The sequence below is a fragment of the Dipodomys merriami genome, unplaced genomic scaffold (assembly GCF_024711535.1).
Source record: "Dipodomys merriami isolate MVZ:Mamm:240054 unplaced genomic scaffold, mDipMer1.0.p SCAF_4, whole genome shotgun sequence".
Lineage (NCBI taxonomy): Eukaryota > Metazoa > Chordata > Mammalia > Rodentia > Heteromyidae > Dipodomys > Dipodomys merriami.
This window is the reverse complement of record NW_027205603.1, coordinates 69,282,648-69,309,763: the sequence shown is the minus strand read 5'-3', so window position 1 is coordinate 69,309,763 and position 27,116 is coordinate 69,282,648. Positions and strand designations below refer to the sequence as shown.

General features: G+C 38.5%; 1 protein-coding gene and 1 long non-coding RNA gene across 5 annotated transcripts in view; one reads left to right on the top strand and one right to left on the bottom strand.

Annotated features, from left to right (window-relative positions):
* The window catches only part of Oxr1 (oxidation resistance 1), a 362,919-nt gene that overhangs the window by 53,626 nt on the left and 282,177 nt on the right, over positions 1–27,116 (bottom strand). For 2 of the 4 annotated variants that reach the window (XM_069991251.1, XM_069991253.1), the window contains exons 1-2: positions 10,708–10,972; positions 2,285–2,367 (exon numbers count right to left, since the gene is read on the bottom strand). In XM_069991251.1, coding sequence (XP_069847352.1) covers positions 2,285–2,367; positions 10,708–10,906 — 282 coding nt within the window. In that variant the 5' untranslated portion in view covers positions 10,907–10,972. Of the gene's footprint in view, positions 1–2,284; positions 2,368–10,707; positions 10,973–27,116 lie in introns of those variants that run through there. The other 2 variants (XM_069991250.1, XM_069991252.1) reach the window with 1 other exon arrangement.
* Positions 10,266–27,116, top strand: part of LOC138805937 (uncharacterized) — a 39,956-nt gene continuing 23,105 nt past the window's right edge. The window contains exons 1-2 of the long non-coding RNA XR_011365685.1: positions 10,266–10,456; positions 20,604–20,743. This is a non-coding gene — a long non-coding RNA (uncharacterized lncRNA). The remainder of the gene's footprint in view (positions 10,457–20,603; positions 20,744–27,116) is intronic.

Here is a 27,116-nt window from a genome sequence, read left to right as displayed (position 1 = left end):
TTGTTGTTGTTGTTATTGTTTTACTTTGTTTTGGTACTGTTTTCTCCATTTACAACCAAATCAGTCTCATGATGTTTTCAAAATTTTACTGATGTCAAATGGAGGAAAAGAACAGGAAGAAAAAATTTTTTACCAAGTAATACAATTTTAAAAACTAAGCTGTTTAAATGATGCTTTTTTTTAACCTGTCTGTTTAACCTGTCTGTTCCTCACTGCTCCCCCCGCCACCCCCCAAAAAAGTGGAACACTCCCAGGGAGAAAAGGAAGGTTCCACAGGCTCCTTTATTCAGAAGGAGAAGTGCTAAGCCCTGGATTCAGTAACCCCTCTCCCCACCTGAATTCTCCCATGATTCCCAGTTGGTTGCTCCCAAGGTGAAAACACATCCTTTTAACAATTTTGAGGATCAATCCCTTCAAGGAGTTCATGTCAGTATTGTATTTATGGTTTTACAATAAAACGACCTTTAGGAAAAACAACAACAACAAAAAAAAACAGTATCTTACTTCCTTTTAGAAATTATTTTAATAATCTATCATGTGGAAAAAATGAAAAAAAGTCTCAACAGAGAAGTGCTAAAAGATGTTTATAACAGTTCTGGTGAATACTTGATTTTTCAAAGGTCATTTATGACATTAGAAAAATATTCTTCAGTTTTCCATTAATCTTCCCCAAAGGATAATGGTTTTACAAATTAGTTTTGTTACAGACAGCACAGTTTACTGAACTATAAGGAAAGAATGATAAATTTCTAAAATCAAACCAACAAACTATAATTTTTACTAATCATGGTACATGTGAAAGCCATTGATCTATATATCCTATGTGTTTATGAGCATGAAAATAAATCTTATTCTTACAACTTATTCCTTATTCTTATTCCTTCAGTTTAGCAGACACTAAGTAATAAATCATTATATAAATATTTGGCTATTTAACCTTATCTTTTCAACTCTATAGGCTCAGTTTAGGCTCAGTTTTTCTTTTGATAGCTATAAATTTAATTCTATCTTATAATATACAGTTCCTATCCTTCTATAAACACTTCTATCTCAAACTAACAATTATACAATATGTAAAAATAACCTAATATTTTAATTTACTGTTCAACTTTAAGGATGCATGGTTAGTAATTAAAATTCACATAAGAGCTCATGGCAAAACAAATGTTAATGTTCAAAATGGCATTTTATTTTATTTTCTCTGTGTGTGTGGCGGGGGGGATGCGGTACGGGGCATCATACTCTTGTGCACTGCTCTTTTGTTCTGGGCTGGTGTTTTATCCCTTAGCCACACACAACTCCAACTCTGTTTTTTTTAATGAGTACTTCAGATAAGAGTCTAGAAGATCTGTCTGCCCAAGCTGGCTTCAAACCAGGATCCTCCAATCTCAGCTTCCTGATTAGTTAGAATTATAGGGATGAGCCTCCAACACCTGGCTAAAATTGCTATTTTTCTTCTTAATATAGTTGTAATGTTAGAAAACAGGAAATAAAATTAAACTAACTTAAAATAAATTACATGTTAACATTAAGTAAATAACCTAATAAACCAAATTCAAATTCTCAAAATAACCTGAAGTAAACAAAATTGCAGTAGAGAGGTTTGAGATTGTGCTAACAATGTAAAAGTAAGCTCCATTTTCACAGCTGGAGAAACTTAGTTGTCAACTTATCTTTTAACTATCATATCTGCCAATATACTGATTCTGTATGTGAGATCATAAGGAAGATCACATTTCTTAAGAAGCATATTTTCCCCTAAAATCCTAATCTAATAAAATTATTGTAGGGGCTGGGAAGGTGGCTCAGTGGTAGAGCGCTTGACTTGCATGCCTGAGGACCTGGGTTCAATTCCTCAGCACCACATAAGCAAAAAGAAAAAAGCCGGAAGTGGCACTGTGGCTCAAGTGGCAGAGCGCTAGCCTTGAGCTGAAGAACTGAGGGACAGCGTCCAAGCCCAGAGTTCAGGCCCCACAACCAGAACCCCCCCAAAAAAATAATAAAATAAAATAAAATTATTGTAGTCTAAAATCTTTGAACTTCAAGTAAACCATCAGCAATATCAATTAAATTTGCTGAAATGACTATCTTTGTAGCTCACTGTAGTTTCTTATTAGGGAAAAAATGCTAAAATGTAATTAAGAATTTAGAAATTATTATTAAATAAGTTATTTTATTTTATTAAAAAAGACAATTTACAATCCTCGCTTTATTCTGTAACAAGCAGAAAATATCTTAAGGCAATTACACAAATAATTTGCTTTCCCAAAAGCAAATAACTTACAGTATACTCAATAGTCCCTTTAGGTTTCTGAAAAGACATCCGTCTCCCATCTTTCTTGTCTAAGGTCTTCTTTTGTCCAGTGTCTGAAAAAAAAAATGAGAGAAAATTTCTATTAAATTCATTTTCCTCTCAAAGCAATGCCAAAGATTAAATAGCACTTACTGGGCTCTGATATTTGATTATGAGGGGGAAAAAATCATCTGACCAACTATCAAAAAAAGGTACATATTTCCTTGCTTGCTTTTGTGGCTGAGCAATATGAACTACGGTAAAAAACAGAAAGTCAATTCAAAATATATACTGTCAACAGAAAGGAAGTTATTAAATATTAATATATAGACCATTTCTTTTTATATATTCAACCTTATTATAATACACTATATTTGAAAATGTATTTTAAATATGTAGTAAAGGTATGTATTATTTTTAACTAAATAATGTCTGTAGTGATACTACTAATCCACACAAGAGAAAAACTTATCTACTTTGACTCATATGTATAGTCTTTTTGTATATCATCATTACGTAAAAGGGATTATCAATAAATTATCTTCCATTAGATACCATTAGGTATATTTTCTTTTTTCTTTTTTGGGTCCGGTTGTGGGGCCTGAACTCTGGGCCTGGGCGCAGTCCCTCAGCTCTTTAGCTCAAGGCTAGCGCTCTTCCACTTGAGCCACAGTGCCACTTCTGGCTTTTTTCTTTTTGCTTAAGTGGTGCTGAGAAATCAAACCCAGGGCCTCATGCATGCAAGGCAAGCGCTCTACCACTGAGCCACCTTCCCAGCCCCAGGTATATTTTCATATATAAGTATTTTTATGCATTAAACTTGAGAGCATGTGTTTATCAACATATTTTACTTGAGTATCAGCAAAAGTAAGCTACTTGTTTCAAGTTTAATTTTTTACTACTGTTAAATCTCATGTTCTTCCTATAGTCATGGCACTGAAATAAAACACAAGTTAATTCATTCAAAAATGATTAAAATGTCTGGGCACTGGTGGCTCACACCTGTAATCTTAGCTGTTTAGGAAGCTGAGATCTGAGGATAATAGTTTGAAGTCAGAACACATAAACTCCCTGATTCTTATCTCCAAGTAAGCATCAAAAAAAATGCCAGAAGTGGAGTTGAATTAGTTGGAAAACTCTATCTTAAAATATTCCTGATCAGGGGTTAGGAATATGGCTTAGTATAGAGTGCTTGCTTAGCATGTATGAAGCCCTGGGTTTGATCCCTCAGTACCACCTAAACAGGAAAAGCCAGAAGTGGCACTGTGACTCAAGTGGTAGAGTGCTAGCCTTGAGCCCAGAGAGGCTCAGAGACAGTGCCCAGGCCCTGAGTTTAAGCCCCAGGACCAGCAAAAAAGAAAAAAAAATTCCTGATCACCCAGTTCAAACCAAGTCTTTATTAATTTCACTGCATCTTCACATCTCTTCATTACATTTAGAACAGTTATGTTTTTTTTTAAAAGTAGTATCTGTAAACTCTGAAACATGGCCTTGTCTTGTTCTTCTAAAATAAAGATATATTACTTCTACTTTTCTGATTCAAGTTACAGTGAAATACTGGACAAAATATTTCCAATCTTTCACTCGCTTTGACACTTTATCCATAATCAAAAGAAAAACAAACCTCTCCAAGTTTTCCTCAGCTGAACTCTAAATTTATCCTCCTTTAAATATTACCCTATCCTTCTGTTCAGCTGAGCCTTTAAAACAATCCACTTTTACAGTCTACTCCATTACCTTCTATTGATTCTACAAGTGCACTGAAGTCAGCACTCTTCACCAATTCACTATACCTGCTTTGAAACAAAGTGGTGTATTTGGTTGGTTTTTTTCAACTTTTATTTTCTTAATCTCTACAGGCATCCAACTAATTATTTCTGCATTCTCTTCTTTTCCTTTATTAGGAATAATCTCACATTCCTCGATCTCCTAATCATTAATGTTTCCCTTTAGTATCCCTTTCCTCCATCTAGCCCTTAAAGGTCACAATATGCACACAAGGGCTTGTAGTTTGGTGGCTTGAACCATTAGAGCCTTCTTCTTGGAAAATGTATTCCAAGGCCAACAATATTGTATCACCTAGAAAATGGTTGTGAATGCATGGTCTTAGGCTTTACTCCAGACCTCATGATTGATTTGCATGTTTGATAGCTTCAGAAATACTATTAATGTAGCTTTAAGGGGATCAAACTTAATAGACTGAATTATTGATAGAAAAAATGTATTTCTTTAAGTAACTCCCTATTTATTAACTGCTAGTTAACACTAGCAGTTTACAAATGTCTGTCAGACTATATTAAATATCCTGAGGAATATAAAATACATTTCTTTATTCCACTGATGTGAGATACCCATGACTTGCTTTGTCCAGTAGAACAAGAAATGATATTTGTCTTCCAAGTACAACTAGTCAGAGCCTGTATTTTATTAGCGTTTTCTTTCTACTAGCTCAACCAAGGCCATAGATATTCCACATAGGAATTGTTTTAAACACTAGAAGAAAAATATAATTCCTAAAATATGATTCCACATGTGTTTATATGCAGATATACAAATCTGTTCCCATTTCTGCTGTTTAAGTTATTGTTCATGTAATATAAAAAATAATTATCTAACAACTCATGTATAGAAAACAAATCACCTGCTAAAAGACAAAACAGTCTACTTTATTCAAAGCCACAAAATTTAAACTTTGCCAATTGTTTCAAAATAAAAACTCCCAAAGAGCACATGAGAAAAGGGCTGATATTACAAAAAAATGAAAACTGTGAAAGTTACAAACATGAAAATTGTCAAAATAATGAGTTAAATATCAGAATGTGAGGAGAAAGTTAGAAAAAAACTGGTAATGTCATACCAAAGAATTGTGTGTATTTCCTATCTATAGCTAAGATTTTTTAGAATGTTTCTATTAGCTTTAAATAGTTGTACAAAGGAGTTGTCATTCAACAAAGCTTATGAATACAGTGTTTATGAATACACTGTTTCGTAACCAATGTCTCTTTCCTCTTTCAACATTCTCACTCATCCATCCCTTTCCAACCTACCCTTCCCTCACTTTTCTTAATTTATAGGTTATGTATTTAATGGTGTTTCAAGCATAGCTTTTGAGGGCAGGCAGGATGGCACAGGCCTATAAACCCAGCTACTCAGGATGGAAAATTCAGCAGGATCACAGTCTGAGGCCAGCGTAGGGAAAAGGAGACTCCATCAAATAAAATAAGCCAGGTATATGCAGACGCATGCCTATAATCTCAGTTATATCAGAGGTTACAGCAGAGGATTACAGTCTGATGCTGGCCTAGGCAGATAGCATGAGACCCTACTTAAAAAGTAGCTACAATACTGTATATAACTATGAAACTGCCACAGTAAAACCCACATAGTATAACTAATATATGAAAAATTGCTTGGGATGTGGTTCAAGTGCTATAACATAAAACCCAGAGTTAAAAGTCTAATACTGTTGTAAAAACTTAAAAAAATTAGAAATTGGAATCTCTACTTATTAAAACCATATGTTATTATGATAGTTGTTTTCTATATTACAGATTTTTTTCTATTTATTCTTCTCCCTCTTTCCCTTTCCCTCCCTCTCTCTCTTTTACTTTGTACTGGTACTGGGGCTTGAACTCAGGGCCTTGAGCTCTTAATCCAATTTTTGAATCACTGCTGGTGCTCTACCACACCTCTAGTTCTGATTTCTTGCTGGCTAGTTGAAGTCTATCAGATTTGTCTGCTCAGGTGAGCTTTGAACCTGGATCATCAGATCTCAGCCTTCTAGATAGGTAAGGATATAGGCATGAGTCACTGGTTTGTTTTATAATCAATACAAGAAATAGTTGTTTCTGTAGGCTTGCATAAATAATAGGATTGACTTGATGTTAGGGACACTGTGATTTATGTCAGATTCACATATTTGTTTTCATTGCCTGCTAGAAAACAAAAGCAATGTTTGGTATTTATCATGTTCATATGAATTTTAAAAAGATTCTACTTTTCTGTATTAGAGATGAATATATATATATATATATATATATATACATATATATATATGAAGAACAATCTTGAGATTGGTATTCTTGTTGATCATTTAATTTCATTATGGGAAATAAGGAAACCAAGATATGGAATACTACTATAGGTTATTCTTACACATCAGGACTATTATTAAATAAAACAGCATTTAATTTGAATAGAAAAACTATAACCATTGAATACAATTGTTCATTGAATAAAACTTATTGAGTCTTGCTGGGAGACCATGGCTTATGCCTATAATCCTAGCTGCTACACAGGAGATGGAAATCTAACGTTCCTGGTTCAAAGCCAGTGTGGGCAGAAAAGTCCTTCAGCAAAATGCTAAGTGAGAGTGCACATAGACTTTGAGTTCAAATCCCAAGTACCATCATACACACACACACACACACACACACACTCAAAAACTATTGTGTCACCTAGTGAAGCTTGTTGGTGAACATAAAAGGAGCTTTTACAAAGTGCCATCTCCCAACCACAGTTTCATTTTCCATGGTTTTAGTTATCCAGAGTAATTATGGTCAGAAAATATTAAATAAAAAGCTCTAGAACTAATGTTCTATATTTCATGCCAATCTCCATATGAAGAAAATTACATCATCCTTTTCCCTCCTGCCACATACATGCATAACGTTTGTTCAGTGGTGTATCCACAATGCATTCAGTAACCACCCATTAGTTATCATTTAGACCTGTATAGGTTTTCAGACTAACTGTTCATGGTTATAGCTTTGTATTCGAATTAAACTCTAATTTATTTAACAATGGTCCTAAAGTAGTAGTATTCCACATCTTGGAATTTTTTTCCAGAAAAAAAATGAACTAGCAACAAGAGTATCAACCTCAGGTTTCTTCTTCAGGTACATACATTCATCTATAGATTTTTCCTGTTGTAAAGTGAAGTAGAATCACAGAATTTTAATGAATTTATGATTCAAAGCCAACTCAGTAAATTACAATTATTTGTTTTGTTCTTAGATTAAGCACTTTGAAGGCTATATAAACCTTTCAAATTTATCTCTGTATACCTCCACAGCCACAAATATGAAAATAAAATATTTTAACAGGTTAAAAGACAAGCAAAGGTATTCAGCTAAAAGAAAAACCTATTTCAAATTTAAATTTCCAAAACCAAAGATGACTCAAGAATCATCACTGAGGAGGTCTTTCATTACATGGAAAATAATTCAGTGATAAAAATTTAATGTTCTTATTTCATTTCATTTTTCATAAAATATTTAAACATTCGCATAGAACACATATATATTATGAAACATAATAGCTTCATGGCCAGTTCAACAAGTTGCAAAAGTCTATGCTGGCATTCAAAGATGCTAAAAGGCACACATCCACAGTTCAATGATTACTGAGGTCACTGAGGGCGTGTGTACACGCGCGCGCATGTGTGTGTATGTGTACAATGCTTCTATCACTATTCCATTCACCATGACTTTCCTACCACCAAGGGGCAAAGGAGGAGGAGGAGGAAGGAAAATTAAGCAGTTTTAACTCTTGTCATGACTTAACATCACAGAAATTATTCAGGACTGGCTTGGCAGGAATCTGTGAGAGCTCAGCCACGGCCCTCTTAAACCTGGGAAGGGAACTGGAGTATGGAATGATGAAGTGGAGCCTTAAATTGAATGAGATTGAAATTTTAAAATAAAAAGACTGAGTCTTAAATAACTGAAATATACTTTACTTTTTTTTATTTGCCAAAAGGAAACAAAGTTAAAGAAGGCAAGCTGTTTAAAGGATCTTGTCACCAACTGGGAAAATAGAATTGATGTATCAGTGCCGTTTTGGCAAAAAAAAAAAAAAAAGTTTTATGTTTATATTACAGTAATTTAAGACTCTCAAATAAGTGAAAGCTATTGATTTATAGTTATTTTTATTACCATACAATCTAATAAAGTGATTACAGGCTATACAATATGGGCTATGGGTCATATCACTAAAGAACAACACCTGAAGTACAAATTTTTTTTCTACAGGAAATAAAAACACTGTTTCTTCTGCCACTGTTAGGAAGTATGGCCATGTTGTGATAACCTTCTTACTTTGTCTAAATCTTGTGGTTTTTTTGAGGAGTTATACTGTTTGAGGCAGGAAACAGAAAAATTGCTAAGAGGAAGAGCTGCCACCTAGAAGCTCACAGTAATGTCTAACAAATGGCTTTGTATACAAAGAATAAAATCAGAAACAACTGATCAAAGTTTTAGATGATCTGCTTTTACCACTTGATGATAAAACTATTTTATCAACCTTCTTATTGAGAATGAAATGCTAAAGGACAAGAAACCAACAGAATGCAGCCCATTTGACAAGTGTGTAGTGTCTGGAATCATATAGTGCCACAACTCACAGAACTTTTTCAAGAATTTAAGGATGACAGGAAACTTTGCTGCTGCCATTTAAAAAAAAAAGAAAGAAGAGTAATCATAGCAGAAAGGGCAGAAGAAATCCTTCAAGCAGACTGGATGCAAGGAACACCCAATAGCAAAAACCCACCCAAAGCTAGTTGCAAAGAACAATATCTCATCTTACACACAGGCTTAAAAAGAGCCATGTTTTATTTGTATATATACATGATGCCTCTCAAATCAAGAAAACTTGGGGAACGTATGTATACTCTAACTACTGATTACTAAGGCCCTTATTCATTTAACTCCATTTGGAACTCTGTACTGTAACTTCATAGAGACACCTGTTTTTCCTTGGTATTTTCTAACTTTCACCCATCATTTTTACTAGTTCTGCTCCAAGTGAAAAAGTTCTAGAACTGAAATTTTAAGATTATCCAAGTCAACCTTTTACAAAGGAGGAAACATAAGCCCAGGAGAGTAACTTGTCCAAATTTTTCCAAGCAAGTAAGTAAGGATGTACCCTCACATTTGACTATGGTCTGACTTCTATGACATCACAAGACCTCTCTGATCTGTCAGAGATGGAGGGGCATCTTGGATATTAAAAAGAACGTACAACGAATTCACAAGGCACCTCCAACAGAAGAGGAATTTGTATGACTTTTGAAGCTGAACTTCTGAAAGAAAACCTAGATATGTGCCCCATAAATTTTAGTGAATGAAGGACACACACACACACACACACACACACACACATATATTATCAATATATGTTCCTTTCTAGTTATGCTATTCTATATATTTTCAACTTCCTTCATCTGAAGGTTGGGTACTTATCAACTGCTTTCAAAGAGGCACCTGAAATCTCACATTAAGAATCCGTTATCCAAGCACTTCAAAAGTTCCATTCCTTATTCCTGGCTCCACCTTTAGAAGGATTTTGCGTCTGGTTAAAAGATCTTTACAGTAAGAAACAAAAGCTACTCTTCCCCCATTCATGTTCTAATTACACAAAAATTCAAAAGAAATTAGATTTTTTTTTTCTCCACAGCGTGTTACATGCCTACCTACACAGATCAACAGATGGTTTAAAAGTTTTACAGCTTCAAAGCAACTGCCAGGATTGGAGGGTCAAAGACACGTTACGTGTTTTCGTGCTTTTGCCATGTTTGAACACCCGTATTGACTTCCTGACTTGCACGACACCGCCCCCCCCCCATGCATTTTCTAAAGCCAGCAATGGAAATTAAAAAAAAAAAAAATGAGTTGGAGACTGAAACATTCACGTGGAGAAATCAATAGGAAGCCATCGGTCGGCTCTACAGACCCACCGATCACCAACACCGATCCGGCAGGAAGGACTTGAGTTCTAAAAAGTAGAAAGCTACTTGGGATGAAAGGAAACACAACGCTCAGTATCGATCCACGGTTAAGGGGGGCGGGGAGTTTCTAGGTTCTATCACATCTAAAGAAGAAGGGCGGTGAACAATAACGACAGTAACTGTATATACACATAGAGGCGATCATAGAGATGGTCAGCCACGCCGCCTTTCAAAGCACGCGACGCGGAACGCAGCCGGGTGCGGGGGAAGCGCGTCCCGGGGCGCAGACGACTCGGCTTCTCAACGCCAACAGTCGGCCAGCCGACCCGGCCCCGGACGCAGGACCGCCCGGGCCGCGTCTCCGGACGTCACCGAGGCCGGGAGGCCACCCACTCCAAACGTTTGGCGGGGATTTACCGCCCGCCGGCCCGGGCCAGGTGAGGAAAGCAGGAAGGGCCGGGCAGGAAGAGTCACACACGCCGCCCCGAGTCTTCCGTCCCCGCAGCCCGCCCCGCCTCCGCCCGCCGCGCCGTCCCCGGGCCGCGGCGCACCCACCTCGCATACCGGCCCCGCACCAGGCCGCGCCCCCGCCGCGGTCGCCGCCCCCCCCCGCCCGCCCCGGCCCCCGGCCCGCGCCGGCCGGCCGCGCGGGACCCCCCCCCCCCACCCCCAGGAAAGGTGCGCTCACCAGGTCCCTCCGGGCTGGACGGCTCCGGGGGCCGGTGGGCCGGGGACCCGCACCCGGGGTCCCCCGGGGCGGGCTCCCTCAGGTAGTCCTCGAAGCGCACCTGCCGGGCTTCGCCGCCACCCCCGAACCCCCACAGGCGGTTGGCGGTGCCCCGCAGGAGGCGCCCGCTCTTCCCCGTGAACGTGGTCAGGTAGTCCATGCTTCCGCGGGGAAGGCCGCGGGGCCCGCGCCGGGGCCCGGGACGTCGACGGTTCCGGCGGCCGCGGCGCCCACCCGCGCGCCCATGCACTTCCCGACCAACCACCCTGGGGGCGGCGGCTCCGCGCTCGGCGGCGCCGGGCGGGCGGGGCGCGGGGGGGGGGGGGACACTGGACGCCGGGCGGGGCGGGGGCGGGGGGAGAAGGGAGAGCAAAGTTTTACAAAGTTGGTGTCAGTCCTCCACGCACCGAGTCCGGTGCCTCGCTTGGAAAGCAGTCCTCCTAGCGGTCCCCGGTGCCAAGCAAGCCCAGCTTCGAGAACAAAAAACTCGGTATTTTCAAAAGAGAGAGAAGAAAATCTCCTCGGGTTCTCAGCGGGCTCCCCCCCCCCCGCCCCGCTGAAGTGGAACAGGCCCGCCCCGCCCCGCCCCTCCCGCCCCGCCCCGGCACCGGCCCGGCCCAGCCCCGACCGGACTTTCAGGACTGCCCAGCCTCCCACGGGCGCCGCAAACCCGGGCTGTGAAAACTGGCCTCGGGGGTGATCTCCGCTGGAGCTGCGTGGTGTTCCTGAGCCAGTTAAAAAGCTGTGTCTGCGCGCGCGCGCGTGGGAAGGGGAAGCGAGGAGGAGCACCAGCCACACACAACTTTTTCGCAGTTTACAGTTTCTCCTGGAAGAGCCAACAGCTACTTTAGGACTGCGATCGCAATTAGAATACGGCCTGAGCAGGCGTGTTTAAAGTCCATTGGGAGATGGTAAACTGACACTACCATTGGACTGGCCAGTGGATCCAGTCCACTAGGGCATGGTAATCAAAGGGCTTTAGTGTCTGTCTTTTAGGAAAAGAGAAACTGCACAGAAAAAGCAACGCCGTGAGAGAGAACCCTGGCTCTGACAGACGTGTGTTACATGGTTTTGCTTCCTGGGACATCCAATTATTTCCTTCCTTTCATACTTTAAAGCTCTTTTAGGTCCCCTCCCCAATCCCCTCCCCTCCCCCTTTAAAGAACAAGTTTGAGTTAGGAAGTTGATTTGCTAACCATTCTCCACTTAATGGACTCCAGCAACTGGAGAACAGGAGCTATTTGCCCAGCTACTGAAGTACTGGAGATTATTCCTCATGGGTCCTCTGCCCTTTGGTCAATTTTTTCAAATCATTTGACTGGTCTTTTTCAACACATTTTCAGGTTAAATTCTTACTTGGTTGGATAAACTTCATTTGAACATCAGCATCATCCTAATACCTGGTTAAAAATACAGGACGTCTGGGCTGCATTCCCAGATAAACAAGGAAGAGGCGTTTACTTTCAGTGTTTATGATGAAAGCCGCCCAGGAAAACTGTCTATCAAGCAAGCTTGTGAGAGTTCAAACATATTGCTTCAAAGGGGGGAGGGGGAAAAAAGGGGAGAGGAAGGAAGGAGAAAGGGGGAGTATCTGATACCTTCTGTTAAGCCCTCACTCAGGGCCTGTATAATGGATGTGATATTGGTGGTCACTCTCCAAATTCATACATTGAAATCCTAACACCCCATGCCTACCTCAACATGATGATATTTGGCGGTAGGATGTTTGGGAGGTGATTAGACCATGATTGTGAATCCCTCCTGAGTGAGTTCATGCCCTTGTGAAAGTGACCCCAGAAGAGCTCCCAGACCTTTCTGTAGACTATTCTGCCACCTTCAAGAGAAACCTCTCGCTAGAACCTGACCTTACCAAGACACTGAACTCAGATTTTTAGACTCCAGAAATAAATGTTGAGAAATAAATTTCCTGTTGTTTATAAGCCACCCCATCTATGGTATTTTATTATAGCATCCTGACCTGAGACAACAGATGGTAACTTTCTCTTAGTTGTATCTGTGCATTACATTTAAACAAGAAGAATTATGCTCAGTACTACTTCTAAGTTCTGAAAGAGTCTTGGGAAGCTTAAAAAATATTTTTTTAAAGAATTTCAGTAACATGAGCTGAGTTCTTCTCATACCTATAATCCTAGATACATAGGAGTTTTAGATGCAAGAGAGTCTCAGTTTGAAATCAGTCCTGGCGTGTAAATTGAAAAGATTTCATTTCTAGTGCGAGGTGCAAGTGGCTCAAGCCTGTAATCCCAGCTGCTCAGGAGCCTGAGATCTGAGGATAGAGTTTCTAAGGTAGTACAGGCAGAAAAGTCCCCATAAGACTATTATCTCCAATTAACAACTCAAAAACCAGAAGTGGCATTGTGGCTCAAGTGGTAAAGTGCTAGCCTTGAGCACAAAGAAACTCAGGGATAATGCCCAGGCCCTGAGTTCAACCCCACAGCCCGAAAAACAAAACAAAACTCATCTGTAATTAACCAGCAAAAACCTAGACTAGAGGTATGGCTCCATGGTAGAGCCCCAAGCAAGCTAGCAAGCAAGCATAGCAACCCACTGATACTGGTACTGGTACTAGAAGTAGTAGGTGAGCAGGAGGAACAGGAGGAGAAAGAAGAAGTATTTAAATAATTTAACTTTATTCTGATTAACTACATTGAAATTGTTTTCCTAAGTCATGTTTCACACCATCTTACTAAGTTGACTGTTTAATTTACAATAAGCATATGCATATTGTGTTGGCATTTTTTTATTCTGGATTAAATTTGCACTTTTACACATCCAGCCATAGCAAGTATCTGCATTATTCAAGCTCAAGTACACTTTTAATAGACAGTTAACTCATCATCCATTTTTCTGTCTACTGGTAAAAGGCAGGTGTTACTGATAAAATTTGATGATGAAGTGATTTAAAAATTTAGACTTAAACTCAGCGGAGCCTTAATGTCTTCAAAATCCTTGTATCCATACAGTCAGCTTGTCTTCTTATTCTCTATACTTGTTGTCTGACCTGTCATCATTCTCCTAAAGTACCAAATCCATCACTCCCAATGTTATTTTGCCTCTACAGGACCTAGAATATTATAGGTCATCAAATATGAATGCTTGTTTTTTTTTCTCTTTTCCTTCAATCTATCCTAGCTTCTCTCCTTACGTTAACTTAGAAAAGATATTCTTCCTGCGGTCCCTCCCTCTCCTACAAAGAACATCTCTTATATCTTGACTGATTAATGTCTTGATAGTCTTCTCTGTTATTTCTTTCTCTTGGGACTATCATTTTTCCTCACCTCCTACCTTCATCTGTCATCTAATCCCTCACTCTTTTTTTTTTGGCCAGTCCTGAGGCTTGAACTCAGGGCCCTAGCATTGTCCCTGAGCTTCTTTTGCTCAAGGCTATCACTCTGTCCCTTGAGCCACATTCCTATCTCTCTCATTCTTATTTACACAACGTTTTAAAAATATTTTATTATCTTTAAGTAGTTGTACAAAGGAGTTGCCATTCAATAAACCAAGTTATGAATACATCTTGATCATTGTCACCCTTTTTAACATTCTCACCCATTCCCAGCCCACCCCTTCCCTCAATTTTCTTAAATTTTGTAGCGTATGCATTATATTTTGGACTATTCTCCTGCTTCTTCCTATACATTTATCTGATTTGGGGAAAGAAAGGGGAATTAAAAAAATGCTGAATCAAAGACAAAGGATGACAACATTGCAACAAAGATATCCATAAGAGACTACCTTGGGAATGAACTTCACAACTTGGAGGGGGGAAAGGGGAGTGGGGAAGGAAGGAATTGTGGGAGAAAAACAAAGGAATGGGTAACAATATTCAACAAGAAATGTACTCACTACCATATTCATGTAACTGTAACCCCTCTGCACAGCATTTTTACAATAAAAATAAATTAATTAAAAAGAATAAAAAGAATTTTCACCAGACACTGGTGGCTTAGGCCTGTAAACCTAGCTACTCAGGAGGCTGAGATATAAGGATCACAGTTCCAAATCAACACTGAGCAAGAAAGTCCTTGTGACTCTTATTTCCAGTTAATCACCAGAAAACTGGAAGTGGGGCTTGAGTCACAGTGCTAGAGGACTAGCCTTGAGAAAAAAAAAAACAAAAACCTCAGGGACAGTGCCCACACCCAAACCACACAACTGACAAAAAAACAGAAATTTCCTAACATACCATGCTTGCTTCTTTAGGTTACTCTGGCATAACTTAAAGATTTATTTATTTATTTATAGAATTTACATGCCATAAATTTACCAAATTGTTCATGTCTATAATCCTAGCTAATCAGAAGGCTGAGATCTGAGAATCATGGTTCAGGGAAGTCTAGGCAGGGAAGTCTATGAGACTCTTCAGTTAACCACTAAAGAGCTAAATGTGGAGTTATGGCTAAATTGGTAGGGTGATAGACCTGAGCAAGAAGGTCAGGGACAGGCCTTAAGTTCAAGCCCAAGAACCAGCAAACAAGCAAAGAAAAAGGATACAATTCATTGGTTTATACAATTGTGAAATTGTCACAACTTTTCTAACAGAGAAAGATATTGACAGTCATTAATAATCCCAGCATCAGCCCTAAGCAATCACTGATCTACTTTCTATGAATTTAGTTTTTTTGTAAACATCCTGTATTAGTATGTCACTCCTATTCAAAATCCCATTGCACAGATAAATAACATTTTATATAGTTATATACTAGTTATTGAACATATGAGTTGTTACTATTATGTATTTGTGAATAATGCTGCTATGAACATTTATCTAACATTGTTTTCTTATTAATGTAAGTTCATGTGGATGAAATAAACAAGAGTAGTAAAATGACAACTCTATAATCTAGATATTTATTATGTTACCTATCAAATTTTTAACTGCTTTGTTTGTAGGTATGGGGAAAGTCATTCTCAAATTCATATGGAATTGCAAGAATCCCTGAAATGCTAATTTTTTTTGCAGAAAAGAACTGAGTTGGATGTCTTCCTGTCTCTATTTCAGAACTTTATGCAAAGTTACAGTAATTAAAACCATGTTCTTGCATAAGGATAGACATATAGGTCAGATGAACTCAAATTAAGGATTCAAAAATGAGCATTTGTGACAAACCGATTTCAGGAAGGCTGTCAAGTCCAAATAATGGGGGAAGGGATATTATCTTCTACAAATATTTCAGGATTAACTGGTTTTTCACATTTTTCTAAAGAATAAACTTTAAACTTTACCTCAGAATACAAAATTTAAATAAGAATGAATCATAGACCTAAATGTAAGAGCAAAAATTACCAAATTCTTAAAAGAAAATATGGGGAAATAATCATAATCTGGATTTAAAATGAGTTCCTAGACACCAAAAACATAAGCAACAACAAAAATGCCATTTCCTAATAAGGGAATTCAAAAAATAACTGCCAATATAATACCAATTTCTTCTCCTGAAACAGGAAAGGTCAAAAGTTTAATAAAGACAGAATGTCATGGTTCATTCCTTCTAATCCCATGTACTCAGAATGCTGAGATCAGAAGGACTGTGATTTGAAGTCAGCCTGGGCAAAAATCTTAGTAAGACCTCTACATCAACAAATAAAATGGGTGTAATAGCCCATATCTATAATCCTGGCTATGGCAGGAAGCACATGTAAGAGATTGTCTAAGATGAGTCAAAAGTTTAACAACTTTTACTCAAGCTGGCATCTAGTACTGGTAGAGTACCTACCTAAGTAAACACAAGGCTCTAGATTCAAACCCCAGAACTGTCAAAAAGTGTTTTATAACATTTTGGTAACTGCGAAAATTATTGAAATTATTGCTCTCATATAGTATTTCTCGCAGCAGTAAAAAATGGTACTTCCTGCAGAAGGCTATTTGCCAGAATCTACCTACTTGTTTTTTTGGAGGGGGGTTGGTCTTGGGACTTGAACTCTGGACCTGGGCACTGTCCCTGAGTTCTTCAGCTCAAGTCAAGCGCTCTACAACTTGAGCCACAGCGCCACTTTTGGTCCTCTGGTGGTTAATTGAAGATGAGTCCCCAGACTTTCCTACCTGGGCTGGCTTTGAATTGTGATCCTCAGATCTCAGCCTCTCAGTAGCTAGGATTACAGGCGTAAGCCACTGGTGCGTGGCTCTATTCATATTTTTTTAAAGCACATACCCAAACTGGGTGCCTGGGTGCTCATGCTTGTAAACCTAGCTATTCAGGAAGGTGAGATCTGAGGATTTTGTTTCAAAGCAATCCTGGAGAGGAAAGCCTGAGACATTTATCTCCAATTAACCACCAAAAAGCCATAAGTGGAACTCAGGCTCAGTTGACAGAGCTCTAGCCTTGAGCAAAAAATGCTCAGGGACAGTGCTCAGATCCTAAATTCAAGTTCCAGGATTGGTGCGCGTGCGCACGCGCACACACACACACACACACACGCACGCACGAACACGCACAGCATATACCCTTTAGATTATCAATTTACTTCTTATGATACAACCTATTTCTTATGATGCAGGAAATGATTTGTGTTTTTTTTATTCAGAATAGCAAAATATTGTAAATTCTTTAACAAAGCAGTAAGTAAAATATGACATGCCTATATTACTCAGACATTAAAAACAATTACTTAAGCAGAGCTCTGGTAGCTCAGTCTGTAACCCCAGCTACTCAGGAGGCTGAGATCTAAGGATCATGGTTTGAAGCCAGCAGGGCAGAAAAATCCCTGAGACTCTTATCTCCAATTAACCAACAGAAAATTGGAAGTAGTGTTGTGGCTCAAACTGGTAGAGAATTAGTTTTGAGCAAAAGAGCTCAGGTACAACACTCAGCCCCCAAATTTAAGCACCATAACCAAACAAAAAAAAATTAGTTCTTACCAGATGAGGCAGGAGGGTACAAAATTCAAGACCTGCATGTGTTACATAGAGAATTCAAGGCCAATCTGAGCTACACAGTGAGATTCTGCTTTAAAAACTCAGAGAACAATTAGTTCTTCGGGTGATTAAAACAATCTTGAAAAAATATATTTATATATATTTAATTACACCAATCAGAAACACACAGGAGGTACTGGTTTACTGAAAAGTATCTAGTTATTTGGAAACTTTCACTCTAGTATTCAGAGCTTATTACATGTTGTTAAACAATAGCTTTTTCAAATGTCTTAAGATATACTATCTTTAGGACATCAGTACTTAAAGGATACTTTGTTCTTTTGATTTTGAAAGTAGTGCCAACTGTAGTATTTACTGCTTAATACAGTACCGATAACGTACCTTTAAACATGAAAATTTCATGTGAAACAATTATAATGATTTTGTCTTTACTTTTTGATGTTAGGGTCTCATGTCATTAGGCAACCATTCTACCACTGAGCTACATACTCAGTCCATCAAGTTTATCCATAAGACAATATTTTTGCTAAAAATATGAATTGGAGCCAGGCACCGGTGGCTCACGCCTGTAATCCTAACTGAGGAGGCTGAGATCTGAGGATTGCAGTTCAAAGCCAGCTGCAGGAAAGTCCGTGAGACTCTTATCTCCAATAAACCACCAGAAACCCAGAAGTGGTGCTGTGGCTCAAGTGGTAAAGTGCTAGCCTTGAGCTGAAGAGCTGAGGGGCAGTGCCCAGGCCCAGAGTTCAAGCCCCATTACTGACAAAAAAAAAAGAAATATATCTATAGATATTGCTATATATCTATAGATATATAGATATATATAAATATAACATGCAAACTAGGAAAATAGATCTAATTTTTTTCTTAGACAAAAAGGAATAATATTGAAATTTTCTAAGAATGAGCAGAATTGGATTATTGGAAAACATTCATTTGTGATTTTCATATTTTCTTACATTTTAAGAGATCTATTGTCTAATTAGTTGGTTTGCACTGAGTATGCATGAAGTCATATTTAATAGTCTCTCTTAATACTTTTGCTCCTTGCCCCACTCTGATCTTTATCAGTCATACTGTGTGCAAGCTCAAATTCATGTTCAAGTTCACTTCTTATCTTTTTGTGAAGATGGAAACAAATGAGTCTTCTATTAATAATGATTTTTGGGATACTTCCTGGATCACTGAAACTTTTAGCAACTAAACCATTTTTTAATTTTTTAATTTTTTTTTTTTTTTGCCAGTCCTAGGGCTTAAACTCAGGGCCTGGGCACTGTCCCTGAGCTTCTTTTTGCTCAAGCTAGCACTTTACCACTTGAGCCACAGTGCCATTTCTGGCCTTTTTCTGCTTATGTGTTGCTGAGGAATCAAACCAAGGCTTCATGCATGCTAGGCAAGCACTCCACCACTACACCATGTTCCCAGCCCTTAAATACTTTTTTAAAACAGACAAAATTAAAGGATTTTTAAATGTCACTGGGGAAAAATGGGATTTAAACTGGAAGCCAAACTGTAACATCCTAAGGAAACAAAAAACAGGAGCACCATGTATCTGCAAATCTTTACATAATACGTTCAGAAAAGAACTAGATTTTGAAAGAGAAGAATTAAAAAATCTTCCAAGTCAGACTAATCCTGTTATTTCTACCAGACAACTATTTTATAGGATAAAAAAGTCAGTCTTCAAATACTCAGAAACACTGATACAATCAACATAGATAGCAAAGAGATTTTATAAATGTTAAGAAAACAGAACAAAATCTCTTATACAATCAGAACATTTATAACTGTCACTAAAAGTAAAGCCTAAGTTGGTAGATAGCCAAGCTGGTCATCTTTAACTTTAACTATTTAGTTAAAACTCTTTATTTAAAAAATATTTAAAACCCCAGAGCCTCTCTCTCAACAAAGAATATGTCCACACTCCTTATCAAATAGGAGACCCCCCCACACACTTGTGTCAAAACTACCATACAGAGGATAAGAGGAAGTTGTGTGGTTGCATCTATGAACATAATACTGCAGAGTAAGTGATAAAGATTTAGTATAACTTTTCATTAAAGTGGAAGGAGCTTAGTAAAGATTTTTAGATCGATTTGAATGAAAAAAAATCCCTTCAGTTAATATCCTTAATATAATCATTTCAGCCTACTAAACATCAAGCAAACATTCCTCAATTCTAAAAATTCTCTGAAAGGTTTTCATTCCCACAGTTGTCAAAAAAAAAAAAAAAAGTAAACAAAACACAATTCAATGGGAGTGAAGCCAACCAGGGACCTAGGAATCACCATTAAGAATTATAATTGAAACCCAGGTCACAATAACTCACATCAACTTACCATAGAATTATTTCAGGACTATTTTTATACCCTGTTGAAGGTTATAATTACAATTATATATAATTATGGCCCCAAATACTCGAAACCTGGAATGTGACAGTTCCTGGGGCTTTTGGATCAATTTCCATCAGCTCATTGAATCAGTGCCAAAGAGGTATTACCATGTATGACTAATGTTGTGAAAACTCAACAAAGGTTTAAAAAATCTTTTGGAATAATAGCTAATCAGAATCTCCAAATAGGGAGATTATCCTGTGAAGACAAACCTTCTCATGCCCTTTCTACCACAGGTTCCTTTTTAAGCCTGTACTTCCCATGAGGTTGTAGTTGCATAGGTGTTTGTAAATGGAACTGTATTTATAGTCTTGGAGTGGCCTTGCCTTTACCTCTTTTATCTTCCCAAACCTATCTCCTTCCACTGTTTTTTGATTTCTTTTCCTATAAATGACAAGATAAATGTTGCCTTACATGTCGCTCCCATGACTGACATTTATTTATGATACTGTTTTGCCTCTAAAAAGCTGATGAAGAGGAACATTTGTAGTATAATAAATGCTTTACTTTAGTATGTGAATTTGAGCCATTATTATATTTTAAAGTTCTAGGTCTTTTGTTTTTAGAGTGTCTACATTAGACTTCTAAATGAAGAATGGCAATAAAAACAGAGACTGCCCACAAGTCCATCCATCTGTCTTAGAGTGAGTTCTGGGAAGCAAGGTCAAGTTGTTATCAGTATTCCACTCACTTCAGCAGCCAAGTGGTAAGTGTTGGCAAAATATTTAAAGGAAAGAAAACAATAATTTCATTTCTCCAAGTATAGCCTGAAGGTTCTCTGACATCCTACAGAGGAAAGGTTTCCACACCATTTGGGAGAGATGCTAATAATGTCATGTGAGTCCACCAAAGGCCTTCAGTGTATAGGCAGAGAAACCTAAACCTGGACAGACAAGACTTTGAACTGGCTACAGAACTTCGATTTGCAAAAACACAATCATGCCTGGCCACTTTGTTCTCCCACAAATCTATTCTTAATCCTAACAGCAGGCAGCAAAATGAGCATATTCAAAATCTGGATCTGTGCTTCCTGAACAGATTGAACAGAAAGTTTGACCATTTCAAGCCACCTCTCAGAGAGAAGGAGGGCACACCCCAAACTCCTCTCATTATATAGGGACTTTCAAGTTTTAGCAGGCTACACTGTCAACTCATCAGCAATGTTTACTGAATACACTGGACAAAGACTAATAGGCAGCTGCTTGGTACTTGGCTTACTGGTTTTCCAGGAGTCAGGAAGGAAGAGGTGGAGATAAAATTCTTAAAATATATGGAGAATTTAAAGTACCATTGGGACCTCAAATTGAACTTTTCCTGCTAATACACTGCATGATAAATAAGGACATGTATTTATGTTTCTTACTAAAAACTGTATTTTATGTGGTGAGGTAAAATCATCAGCTTTGATTTTCCCACCTCTTTTGTCCAACACTACAGACTTGGTCATCTTAAATCCACAAATGAAATGATAGACTTTCTTCTTCTTCCTCTGCTTTAAAAACTCACCTTGTTCATGGCAGCATTTCCTGTTGATAATGTGAATCATATTGGTTAACAGTTTGTTGTTTTTTAAAAAACTGTTATTAATGTGAGAACACAGAAATCGGCACTTAAGATCAGTTATATTTACTCCAGGGAATTTTTCACTAAATTTCACTAAATTCTGAATATAGGCAAGGAATTAATTCTGGCAACTATGGAACATAAGTGACATGTAGGGTTTTTTGTTTGATTGTTTTGTTTTGTTTTTGGATGGTCTTAGGGCTTAAACTCTGGGCCTGGGTGCTGTCCCTAAGCTCTTCAGCTCAAGGCTAGTGCTCTACCACTTGAGCCACAAGCCCCTTCCAGTTTCTGGTGGATTACTGGAGATGAGTCTCATGGCCTTTCCTGTCTGGGATGTCTTTGACTTGTGATCCTTAGATCTCAGCCTCCTGAATAGCTAGGATTACAGGCGTGACCCACCGGTGCCCAGCCCTGTGTAGCTTTTACATAGATATTTGGAAAGAATAGCCTCTGTTTATATCAGCTGATGTCTTACAACCCCTAAAACCACCACAACAGAGCCTCTGCTCCTTCAGCAACCAAGGTAAGATGCACTTTAGATGGTTCAGCACAAGATGATGGATGAATCACCAGCCTGGATTTCTGAGTAGCTGTATGGATCAGAGGCCTTCACACAACCTCTCTAGGAAGTGAAAATAACATAAGCAAGAAGTTCTTCAAAAAATACATGCTTGGGCTGGGAAGGTGGCTCAGTGGTAGAGCGCTTGCCTTGCATGCCTGAGGCCCTGGGTTGAATTCCTCAGCACCACACAAGCAAAAAGAAAAAAGCCAGAAGTGGTGCTGTGGCTCAAGTGGTAGAGCGCTAGCCTTGAGCTGAAGAGCTGAGGGACAGTGCCCAGGCCCAGAGTTCAGGCCCCACGACTGGACCCTCCCCCCCCAAAAAAATACATGCTTATTTCAGTAAGTCATTGAGACTTTAGGGTTCATTTAGCACTACAGCAAAACTTAGCCTGAAGCCTACAAGGCTTTATAAACGCTCACTTTACTTTATTAAAGCACATAACAAATTAATATACTGAAGACCAAATTAATATACTGAAGATGGGTTATGAGGTTAATACATTGTTTTATCAGGAATCTCTTGTCATTTCTATATTCTGAAGAATATTCTAAATTTGCAAGACTAATTACCTTGGTTTGTATTTTATGTTTATGAACATCATATAACCAGAGGCAAATCAGCAAATAAGCATAATAAAGTGGGTGAAATTATGAGATTCTAAACCTAAAAAAGAATTTATCAATCACCCACAACTCCCAAAGTAAAAGAATTAACTTAAAATAAGCCTATTTTTTCTGAATAAATGTCTTCTTAGTCAGAAAATAGACATTTTAACTTGTAAAATACATATTCATAAAGTATCACTTTTATGTTTTACATTTTAGTCTCACCTCAAACTATATGAGGAAAAAAAATCAAAAGGACTGCTTTTAGCCAGTGGCTCACACATGTAATCCTAGCTACTCAGGAGGCTGAGTTCTGAGGATTACGCTTCGAAGCCAGCCCAGGCAGGAAAGTATATGAGACTCTTATTTCTAATTAACCACTAGAGAACTGGAAGTAGACTGTGGCTTGACGTGGCAGAGCACTAGCCTTGTACGCTTCAAAGCCAGCCCAGGCAGCAAAGTTTGTGAGATTCTTATTTCTAATTAACCACTAGAGAACTGGAAGTGGGCTGTGGCTTGAAGTGGCAGAGTACTAGCCTTGTATGGACAAGGCTCAGAGACAGCCCAGGCCCTGAGTTCAAGCCCCATGGGCGGGGTGGGAGGGGAGAGAAGACTGCTTCTAGATAGGTAAAGGAAAAATCTTAAATTACTTTTTTTCAGAGCCACAGATCAAACTTCAGGTGTTTTGCATGCCAGGTTAAGCACTGTACCATTGATCTATATACAATGCCAGTCTCAATTCTTTCTCACACAATTACCCTAACCCATGAACCACAACTTCAACCTAAGACTGGGAGGGAAGGATGTTGGTGTTACCTAGCTGAGCATCCATTTTTTCCCAATCCTGTGGCTTGAGGCTTGAACTCAGGGCCTGGGTATTGTCCCTGAGTCTCTCTGTGCTCAAGGCTAGCTCAAGGCTACCAACTGAGCTACAGCACTACTTCCAGCCTTTTCTGTTTATATGGTACTGAAGAATCGAACCCAAGGCTTCATGCATGCTAGACAAGCACTCTACCACTAAGTCACATTCCCAGCCCCTGAGCATCTCATTTTATAGGTTAGATAGTGGAAGCCCTAGGAAGACAAGAAAATCTCTCAAGGTTATATACTAGAAGAAGAGCACAAGGAGAATCCAGGCTTTTCCCTTGGGCAACACTGCCATATAAAGTCCTCATTTATCTTTTACTCAAAGAATTAATTGTTGGTTTACCCAACAATTCTTCTGGTTTACACAAATGTTTGTTGAAGTGCAAAGAGGATTCAAAAAAAGAGTTTTCCAGTTGTGAAATCGAGGTAAAAGTATTTATTGATTGCTTGAGATTCAACTTTCTTACATATAAACAAGAGCTAGAGTGCCTGGTGGTTTTGTTTGTGTGTGGGGAGGGGCTCTGATCCAGAGCTTTTGTTCTCAAGGCCAGCATTCCACCATTTGAGCCACAGTTCCACTTCTGGCTTTTTGGTAGTTAACTGGAAATGAGAGTCTCATGGATCAGTGGTAGAGCGCTTGCCTTGCATGCGTGAGGCCCTGGGTTCGATTCCTCAGCACCACATAAGCAAAAAGAAAAAAGCCAGAAGTGACGCTGTGGCTCAAGTGGTAGAGCGCTAGCCTTGAGCTGAAGAGCTGAGGGACAGCGCCCAGGCCCAGAGTTCAGGCCCCTCGACTGGACCCCCCCCCAAAAAAAAAAACAAAAGAGAGTCATTCATTAAGCAAAGTGCATGAAAATTATTATCAAGACTGACAGTGATTTCCATTCATTAGACACATTAATCTATAGAAGGATGAATCTACTAGATCATATTATCATCCAATGCTCATTGTTCAACAATGTTACACATTTATTATGTGTCTTTCTAAGATACAGAAAAAGATAAAGTATGTACTTGGATCAGTGGTTTTTTCCCTCCCAATGGTTTCAATCCTATAATGTTTCTGTGTTCTGTTTCAACTCATTTAAAAAACTTGAATTATCTATCTAAGTTTTCTGGGCGATCTTTAATTTTCCAGCTAGAAAGAGGCTAGTTGTTACCAATTCTGACTCTTTTCCTTAGCACATATTGACACTATATTTCTCAGCTTCCTTTTTGGTCAGAGGTGTTCCAGAGACTGATTTCTTGCCAACAGATGGATTGCAAAAGTGGTGGCTGCTATTTCAGGCCCAGCACAGAAGTGCTCTAATTGGTGACCCTCTGTTCTCTTTCTGCCTCCCACAGCTTTGCCCAAGCTGAGCAAGGTGGCTTGAGTTGTCAAGGATTAAAAATGGCAGAACCACAAAAGAGAACTAGGTCCCTGGATCTACCAATTAGAGAACAGCCACCCACCCCAGAGGAACTCCAACTTTAGATATGAGCATGCCAAATTATTATATTTAAAAGTCCTTTCACATTTTGAAGTCTCTTGGTTGTAGGATAGAGTGTACTTTTCACAAATAGACTATGTTCTAAAACTACTACCAAAATTCTCTCAATACCTGTGAAAACTTTAAATTAATTAATCAATTACTTTATTTCTTTTGTTGGTCATGGGGCTTGAACTCTGGGCTTGGGTGCTGTTCCTGAGCTCTTTAGCTCTAAGCGAGCACTATACCACTTGAACCACAGCACCACTTCCGGTTTTTTGGTGGTCAAGTGGAGATAAGAGTCTCATGGAGGGGAAAAACAAAGGAAGAGGTAACAATGCTCAATTATAGTGCAATGATTATTTTTTAAATTTGAAATAACCCAGAATGATTGTGTGCATGCGTGCGTGCACCAGTCCTGGGGCTTGAACTCAGAGTCTGGGCGCTGTCCCTGAGCTTCTTTTGCTCAAGGCTAGCATTCTACCACTTGAGCCACACAGCACCACTAACAATGCTTGATAGGAAATGTGCTCACTACCCTACTCATGTGTAACTGTAACCCCTCTGTATAGTATTTCTATAATAAAAAACATATATATGTATATATGTGTATATATGTGTGTGTATATATACATATATATGTATGTGTATATATATACATATAAATATATGTGTATATATATATATATATATAAAGAATCTCATGGACTTTTCTGCTCAGGGGCTGGCTTTGAACTGCAATTCTTAGATCTCAACCTCCTGAGTAGCTAGGATTACAGGCATGAGCCACCAGTGCCCAGCCTGTGAAAACTTTTTAATACTCAATTTTCTGGGCCAATAATTTGGATTCATATATAGTAACTGTCAGCGTCTTACTTTTGTGCATACATTTTTGCTTCACAGTATTAGTTTTGTACTTACTAATAGTTCTGTTTCTTCAACAGAGTAAAAGAAAGCAACTTAGGTATTAATGGTTCTGCCTCTTAAAATTGTAAACAATGCACAACTTCCTCAAAAGATACCTCACTTATCCTTATGCTCTTCTTTAATCTAAGACTGCTCTTTTCACTGAATATTCCGAGTTAGTTCCTCCAGTGTATTTAAAACCTAATTCAGGATCTTGGCCTTTCTGACAGTCTTTTGGCAGTTTTGTGACACCTTTGTTTGTTTGTTTCTGGTCTTTGATATATCCTTCCTACTTCTGTTGTTTTTTTATGTGCAAATCTCAGAAAACATTGTATCAATAACATTTATTATTCTTCTTATTATTCTTATTATTATTTTGGTCAGGTTGATTTGGGGCGTGAGGAATGCCAGCATCTCATGGAGGAATAGAGGCCTTAGTTCTAGTCTTTGAAATTAGATTAAGATGGTCATAAGAATGTATAGTCTCTCTCTCCCTATTAGCATAACAGACTCGCCTTGTTGAAAACATGGCCTAGCACATAGAAAGTGCTCATGGACTATGCTTGTTGAATGAATGAAACACATCATATCCTGTTTATTTTTCTCTGAATTTGATTCCAACCCATTTTCTACAACCTACTATTCAGATGAAGTTGAGCTTCCTCGCTCTCTTTATTATTATTTGACATTTTCTAAGGTACTCAGCCTTGGTTACATATTTTAGGACAGAAAGCTCAATGTGCAGGTCACATCTACAGTCTCTCTGATACGATACATAAATATTACATAGAATCCTTTCCAGGTGATTTCCATGTGTAGCCAAAATTAAGCACTACTGAAATGTTCGTATTATTTCCATTATAATCTTTTAATGAAAATTAAGCCCAGAGATCAGTACTATTATGACATTATTTTATGAGGGATCACTAGGTAATAACTATGAACATGTAACAATTGTTTATGATGACAGCATTATACTAAAGTTGTTTCATAAATTTCATTTAAATATCTCATCTACTCTGTCAGGGAGTTTCAAGAGTTCTTCTGTGCAGTCCAGAAGGAAATATTGTTAGTTAATTAGATTTGTTAAGAGTATTTTAGAGTTTT